Below are 7,625 nucleotides of genomic sequence, written 5' to 3'. Positions count from 1 at the left end.
GAACTGGAACTAGGGCTGGGTGCAGAACTGGAACCGGGACTGGGTCCAGAACCAGGACTGGGACCGCGAATGGAACCGGGACCGAGTCCAGAACTGGGACCGGGACCGGGGGCGGGAAACGCGGGACGGAGCGCGTGGCCCTGGGATGCTCCAAACACCGTTCGCCATTGGCCGTCCCGGCTGTCTGTCACTGTTAGAGCGGTTCTGATTGGCTGTCGGAGAGCTGGCGGATATGTGGCGCGGCGCGCGCCCCGGAAGCGGATTCGGCCTGTGGCGGCCATGGCGCGGGAGAAGCCGGAGGCGGCGGCGGCCGAGGCGGAGGCGACACCGGAGCTCTCGTACCGGGAGCAGCTCGACTTCCTGAACCCCATCGCGCAGCCGCTCGCGTCCCGCAAACTCACCCGAAAGCTGCTCAAGTGCATCAGGAAAGGTCCGGCGGCGCCGGCGGGGAGGGCCCGGGTGATGGCGGCGGCGCGGTGCGGTCCCGCACGCCGCGGTTCTCACTCAGCCCCTCACGCCGTGCTTCTCTTGCAGCGACCAAGCACAAGCAGCTCCGCCGCGGCGTGAAGGAGGTGCAGAAGTTCATCAACAAGGGCGAGAAGGGGTAAGTGCTGCCCTGGTCCCGCGGGCCCGCGCAGCCCCCGGCCCCGGCGCTGACACGGCTGTGCCCGCAGGATCACGGTGCTGGCCGGGGACACGCTGCCCATCGATGTCTACTGCCACATCCCCATTATGTGCGAGGACAGGAGCCTCCCGTACGCATACGTCCCTTCCAAAACGGTGAGTGTGGGGCGGGGGAGGAACCAGCCCCGGTGACAGGGACCACGGTGAGGAGCCCCGGCCGTGACCGGAGCCGTCCCGGGAGCTGCAAATGCGGTGCCCGAGTGAAGAACTGGGTGCTTGTCCCTGACCGAGGCCAGAAGGGACGGGGGGAGGTGTAGGATGTGTCTCACTGTGGAGTCGCAGCTGTTTGTCATGATCGAGTTCCTGCAGCAGCTCCGGGACAGAGCCAGCACATCTTTGCTGTGGCTTCTGTGGGTTGGGGCCGGCTCTTTTGCAGACAGGGAGCTGGGGGGGCAGTCGGTGTCTTTGGAGCTTCAGCCCCGGTGCAGGCAGCTCTGTGGACCCACTCTGGGGAAGAATTATGGCACGTGAGACAGGTGCCAGTCCCTTCTGCCAGCCTAGCTCGCAGCTTGTAGGAGACAAGCTGGGAAAAGGTTCCTGAGGTTCTCACCTCGGGAAGGGAGCTGGCCCCCCCATGGCCTCCCTGTGTTCCCTCAGGACCTGGGAGCTGCAGCTGGCTCCAAGCGCCCGACCTGTGTCATCCTGATCAAGCCCCACGAGGAGTACCAGGAGGCTTACGACGAGTGCCTGGAGGAGGTGTCGGCCCTTCCCCTGCCGCTGTGAAGAGCCAGGGCCGGGCTGTGCCCCCCAGGGGCCCTGCGGGTCCCTGTCCCCCTGCCCGGGCCGCACGGCTGTTTCTGGGGACTCTGCCCAGAGGACTGATGGGGGGATGCTGAGCGCTGTGGGGTGAATAAAGGTGTCTGCGGGTTTGTACAGAGTGGTCCTGGTGCTCAGGGGAAGGGCTGGGGGGGGTCCAGGCTGGGTTAAACCACAGCAGAGACAGGGGCGAGGCTGCCCCGGGAGCCCGCCCGGCCCCGCCGTGACTCACAGCCATGCCCTGCCTGTTGTACCGCCCGGCCCGGCCCCACACCGTCCCCTTCACCCCCACCCTCACAGCCCCCCGACCCCGAGGGAAGCAGAGCAGAGGCTGGGAGAGAGAAATGCGGGTTTATTGCAGGAACGGGGTGTGGGGCTGGGCCCGGCCTTCACGTGGTTCTGCTGTGACATGCACAGAGCAGGGCTCTCCTTCAGTGCCTCTAGGCTCACCTGCTTCCCCTCACCTCCCCCGGGAGGGGGGACCCCAGCTCGACCCCAGCTCTTCCCCAGCTCAGGCACACGCCCCAGTCCTCTCTCCCACCCCAGTTCCTCCCAGAGGACCAGTTCCCATCCCTCCTTGCACAAGGCATTCCCCCATCTCAGCCCAAAGAAAGCTGCACCAACCACCTCCACTGCAGAGCAGCTCCACACTGGGCACACGAGAAGCCCCAGCAGGTGCTGGGGCAGCTGCCCCCTTCCAGCAGCACCAGAACTCCTCGGGGTTTCCTCCTCTGCCTGCCCAGAGGCACCACCAGCCCCAGGGCCCTGCTGACAAGGCAGCCACTGCAAACAGTAGCTGCAACCCCCGCAGCAAGGCAATGGGGTGGGGGACAGGGCTTCAGCTTCTCCTCACAAGACATTAAGTTACTGGGTTGTAGAAACAGGAGCAGCAGAGCAGGAGGGACAGGGAATGTCTCACAGGGTGCTTGGTTTCTGCCCTCATGGCAGAAGGAATCACAGGGCAAACACTCCTGGAGTCAGAGCACGGGGCACATGCAAGATCCCCACCCTGGCACAGATGACCCCCCACCCTCCAGAGACCCCACCAGAAGGGCCTGAGGTGCTGCAAGAAGGAGAAGCTCCCCTGTGGCAATCGGTCCTTCAGGCCAGGGCTGTGTGTCCTTGTGCACACCCTGAGATCGTCCCTTTGCAGCGGCAAGAGACCTTCCCCCTTCTCAGTCCCACTGGCGTCCCGCCCCTCAGATCTTGGAGGACTCCACCCGCTCGATCCAGGGCGAATCGATCCTGACATCCCTGGGCTCCGCCCGCAGCTGCCGCAGCTCCCGCTCCAGCGCCTGGCTCCGGTGGTACATCTCCATGTAGCTGGCCTGGAGCTCCCGCTGGTACCGCAGCACCTTCTCCTTCTCCTCCTGCCATGTTTTCCTCTCCAGCTCAAAGTTCACAGCCTGCAGCTGGCCCTGACGCCGCTCCCGCAGCAGCTCTGCCCACAGCCACTCCACCTGCCGCTCCAGGGGCTCCGCCGAGTCACTCTGCAGGCCCCGGCACTTGGAGTCATCAGTTTCGCAGCCAGGGAAGTCCTGGCACGATGGCATGGGGTCATCGCCCAGGGGCAGCGAGGTGCTGGGCTCCGGGGGGCTCTGGAAGGAGTCTGCCAGCTGTGCCAGCTGCGAGTCCCTGGCCTGGACCTCTGCCTTGGCCTCCCGCAGCTGCGTCTTCAGGCTGAAGATCTCCCCCAGCTTCTGAGCCATCTCCTCCTGGGTGTCCCGGAGCTGCTGCTTCAGCAGGGAGATCTCTGCTGCTTTCTGGCACACCTGCAGGGCACAGTGAGCAGTGAGGGCTGGGGGAGCAGGACCCCAGAGGTGGCAGCACCCCAAGTTGTCCTCTTGGGAGACCATAAGCACCACATGTGGCTCATCCCTTCCGTACTGTGACCCCGAGTGGCACCAGAGCAGGGAACTGCTGCCCCCATCCTGGCCCCACAGCCAGGAGGGTGGCAATAGGGAGGGAAGGAAAGGAAGGAGACTCACCTCCCACTTGGTCTCCTCCAGTTTGGGGCTGCCATGCTCGCCCTGGGGCTGCCGGAGCTTGCTCTCCTCGCACTGGCACTGCTGCAGGCTCAGCTCCTCCTGCAGCCGCTTCTTCTCCTGCTGTGCCTTGTAGAGCTGCAGCTGCAGCGCCCGCTGCCCGCGCTGCGCCTGCTGCATCACCTGCTGCAGCCGGGCCATGTACATCTGCTTCAGGTCCTCCAGCTCATCCAGCCACAGCCGCTGCTTGTCCTCAAATGCCTGCCAGCACAGATGGACACTGGTGAGAGGCTGTAGCCCCAGGAGGGACCCCAAGAGGTCCTGTGATATTTGATCCTCCCACGCTTGGTCATTCCAAGCCCATCACCCACCACGGCAGCTCCTTCACTGCTCCTTCCACCCCCACATCCCTGCCTGGGGCACCCAGCACAGCTCACCTGTGTGAAGGGGTCTTCAGTCTCACTGAGGCTCCTCTTGAGCTGCCTCAGCTCCCCTCCCGTCTCCTGCAGCCGGTCCTCCAGCTGCTTCACCGCGTCCTCCAGCGAGTAGGAGAACTCATACGGTGGCGGGGGCTCACCGGGGCTCTGCAGCCTGCTCAGGGTGGCCATGCTTTTGCAGGACAGGGGCATCTTCTCAGGGGCCAGGGTATCCCTGGGGCTCCGGGAAACCCTGTCCAAGGAGCCCCCGATGTGGTTGATGTGGCCCATGGAGGCGCTGAACTGGCTCTGGGCAGGCTTGAGGCGGGAGCCGTAGGACGGGAAGCTCTGGATGGAGTTGTGGCTGGAGTCAGAGGCCTCATCCAGGCTGATGGCGTGGAGCAGGTGGGTGCGGAGTGGGCCGTGCTGCGGGGCCGCCGTGCTGCTCTGCGACAGCAGCGTGTGCAGGCTCCCATTGCTCTTGGACAACTTCTGCCCCTTGGACGAGGACAGGCCCTGCATGGAGACCAGCCCCTTCCCAGCCACTGCCTTGAAGGCCGAGGGCCTGATACGACACTGAAAAACAAGAGCAAGGTCAAGCATGAGCCTCTACAGCCAGAGAGAACCGCCACACTCCCCACTTCATATCCCTGAACATCCTCAAATCCCCACACCCCATCCAGGAGGGTGCAGATCATCCTGTTCCATCCCCATCCTCTTGCAGACCAGGCTGTATTTCAGACCCTCACAGCCTCACCTTGTCGAAGCGGCCCCGCTCCGGCAGGGAGCTCTTGGAGAAGTCGGCCCCACGGTGATGCTCGCGGGAGCAGCGCTCAGGGGATCGGTTCTCGCGGTCGCTCTCGTAGTCCCGCTTGTAGCAGGCGGCCGATGTCTGGTGCTTCCGCTCCGTCCGCGTCTCCTTCTTGGCCCCGTGCAGGTACCCAAAGAGCTCCCGCTGGTTGGGCCCCTTGCGCAGCAACCCGTCGGGCTGCCGGAGCCCCCGCGAGCCGCCCAGCGGGGCCCGCAGCTCCAGGGGGGACAGATCCTGCTTCTCCACCAGGCTGCCCACGCTGCCCATGCTGCCAACCACGCCGACGGGCTCCGAGGAGAGGTAGGTGCCGAGGACACGCGTGTCGGGCTCACAGGTCACAGGACCCTGTGCTGCTGCCATGGAGAATTAGAGAAAAGCCCAGAACCAGCACTGCCGGGGAAGAGACAGAGTCAGCGATGCCGGGCAGCTGGGACACACCCCCGGCACCCCCTTTCCCGGCCAGCCCCAAGGGCCCACACGGGCTCCTGACACTAGGATGGATCTGCCATCTCCCGTGCGGCTTCCCGGGGGACAGGGCACAGCAGGCACGGGGCGGGGGCTCCCCGCCGCTGCCCCCACCACGGTGCAGCGCCTCCTCCCACACCCAGCCCCACCTCCCGCCCGCGGCCGGGGCCGCCACCAGAACAGGCACCTGCCGCCCAGCCAGGCGGGCGAGTTCGGGAGCCGGCAGCACCTGCCCAGGCCTGGCGCCAGCCCCGGCCCGGCGGCACCCAACCTCCCCGCCGGAACCTCCGGCTGCGGACCCCTCTGGAGACCGCCCCAAAATGCCCCTGGGGATGCCCACCAGCTTGGCCTCCCCGCGATGGGCACTCTGCGGCACCACGGGAGCACTTCCCGCACGGCATGGGCGGCACGGGCTCTGCAGCTCGCAGGGGAACTCCACACGGCCCCCTCCACCACGGGCATTCCCTCCCCAGCCCGGGCAGGGAGCAGGCGGCCCCAGCCCAGCTGCTGCTGCTGCGTGCCGGGGACCCCGCGGCCGGACATGGCGAGAGGGAGGGCGGTGGGAAGGGGCAGGATGCTGACGGGACAATGCAGCTTCCTGCGCAGGTGGCCGGGGGAGGAAGGATGAGAGGATGCCTTCGGCCTCGGCTCTGGCTGCCCAGCGCTAGGGAGGGGACGATGGCCTCACACCAGTGCAGGGGACACAGAGAGTGTGGCAGGGGCGAGGCAGAGCCCCCAGCACCGCTCCCAGCCTCGCCGAGGGCTCCGGGGCCGGGTTACACCCAGGAAGCTGCCCTGGTTCTCAGCAGCACCACGCGCCGGGTAAACAAACACCCCGCTTTTAATTGCTGCCACGCACAAACCTGTCTGACAGCTCCCGGCCTGCGCTGTCACCTCCCTCTGCGAGCCCAACACCTGCTCCGGGCACCGGCACCCCACGAAGGGCACCGGGGATGGACCCTCTGGAAGGATCGGGGCTGCCTGCGGTGCCACCGGGCGCGCACGGGGATGGGGACGTGGATGTTCCCATGCTGGGGGGGGGGGGGGCATGGATGCACGTCCAGCCCCCGGCATTGGGGAGCAGCTCGGCCGAGCCCCGCAGCGGCTCCTCTCGGCACAGGCGGTCGAGGAAGTAGGTCAGGTTGTGGGAGGTTTGGGAAGCGCCGGGGGAGCCCGGAGGTGTCCTGCCTGCGGCAGGGAGGGGATCACCCTCCAGGCGGCAAAACACCGGTCCGGCCAGCCTGGCTCCTTCGCGATCTGCTCCCAATCCCGGCCGTGCCCAGGCAGGATACCGCCACAAACCTTTTCCCTTTCCCATTCCCATTCCACCCAGGGTTGGAGGGAGGCGGGCGCGGGTCCCGCGCAGCCCCTCCGCGCCTCCCCGCAGCCCCGCCGGAATTTCCGGCTCGGAGAGGGCGGAGGGGGCAGCCGGTGCCCGGGCCCGAGCCCGGGACAAAGCCCCGCTGGCCGCAGGGAGGGGGATGGGGCCGGCCGGGCCGCACTCACCATGCCGGCGGCGCTGCGGTCCCGCACGGCTCCGCTCCGCGCTCCTTCCCTCGCCGCGTTTGAACGCGCCCCTCGGCCGCGGCCGCGCGGGGCGGCGGGCGGAGCCGGCACCGGCAAATCGCGGCGCGGGGGCGGCGGGACGGGAGGGGCGGGAAGCAGCAGCAGCAGCAGCAGCAGAAGGAGGAGGAGGAGGAGGAGGAAGGAGGAGGAGGAGGAGGAGGAGGAGGAGGAAGGAGGGGGACGGCCCGGCCGTGCCCACCAACGGGGCGGGGCGGGGCAGGGCAGGGCGCGCTGGCTGCGTGCGGCGCCGACACTTGCATGGAACCCCCTCCCAATGACGGGGACAGCCCCGCAAAATCCCCCCAGTTACAGCTCCGGGACCGGCAGCACCGGCGCCGGTGGGCTCCCGGTAACCCCTGACAGGCGGGCTGCTATTCCCGGGTATCGCCCGCCAAGGGTGGAGAGAAATATTTTGCTTGGTACCTGCGGCCTGGAGAAGGGGTCTCGACTCCACGGGACACACTCTGTGCCGTCCTCTAGCAGGGCAACCCCGTGTCCCCCCTCGCAGCAGCACCCGCGGGTGGGTAGGAGCGTCCCAAAGCCCCGGGGACACGGCGTACCCCCGTGGGGCTCCCGCCTGGCCTGGCGCCAGTGAGACGGGACACGCTCCATCCCTCTGAATCACATCCTGGAGCCGGTTTTGGCAGCCGCAGGGAGCGAGGATCGCGGCACGGGGTGGACCGGGTCAGCGGTGTCCCTGGGAGCAGGACACCTGCAGCAGCCCTGCTCCGTCCCGGGCGCGGTGCCGTCTGTGCCCGGCAGGGACCGCACCGTGCCCAGCCCGGCGTGCCCGCACCCCGCTCGCTGCCAGCTCCCTCCGCCGCACACCCGAGTCCTCAAGCTGTGCTGCCAGTGCTCTCCCACACGCACACACTGTCCCCGGTCCCTGCTCGCCGGGCTCACATGCTGGCAGCGTCCTCGGTGCGCTGCCAAGGCACGCTC

General features: G+C 67.6%; 2 protein-coding genes across 2 annotated transcripts; one reads left to right on the top strand and one right to left on the bottom strand.

The window, feature by feature from the left end:
- Nucleotides 1-237: 237 nt before the first annotated feature.
- On the top strand, nt 238-1,557 carry NHP2 (NHP2 ribonucleoprotein). Its single transcript, XM_071443568.1, has 4 exons — nt 238-430; nt 535-604; nt 675-780; nt 1,282-1,557. Exons 1-4 carry the CDS (start codon nt 280-282, stop codon nt 1,405-1,407), a joined length of 453 nt encoding a protein of 150 aa, XP_071299669.1. The 5' UTR covers nt 238-279; the 3' UTR covers nt 1,408-1,557.
- A 215-nt stretch (nt 1,558-1,772) lies between these two features.
- Nucleotides 1,773-6,802, bottom strand: N4BP3 (NEDD4 binding protein 3). Its single transcript, XM_071443561.1, has 5 exons — nt 6,624-6,802; nt 4,599-5,042; nt 3,863-4,417; nt 3,429-3,686; nt 1,773-3,212 (listed from the first exon to the last, which is right to left on the bottom strand). The coding sequence occupies exons 2-5, from the start codon at nt 5,010-5,012 to the stop codon at nt 2,640-2,642; spliced, it is 1,800 nt and encodes a 599-aa protein (XP_071299662.1). The 5' UTR covers nt 5,013-5,042; nt 6,624-6,802; the 3' UTR covers nt 1,773-2,639.
- Between the last annotated feature and the right edge of the window lie 823 nt (nt 6,803-7,625).

Source organism: Agelaius tricolor, unplaced genomic scaffold (assembly GCF_023055355.1).
Source record: "Agelaius tricolor isolate 1412-34295 unplaced genomic scaffold, bAgeTri1.0.p SCAF_18, whole genome shotgun sequence".
Lineage (NCBI taxonomy): Eukaryota > Metazoa > Chordata > Aves > Passeriformes > Icteridae > Agelaius > Agelaius tricolor.
This window is presented reverse-complemented; position numbering and strand designations above follow the sequence as displayed.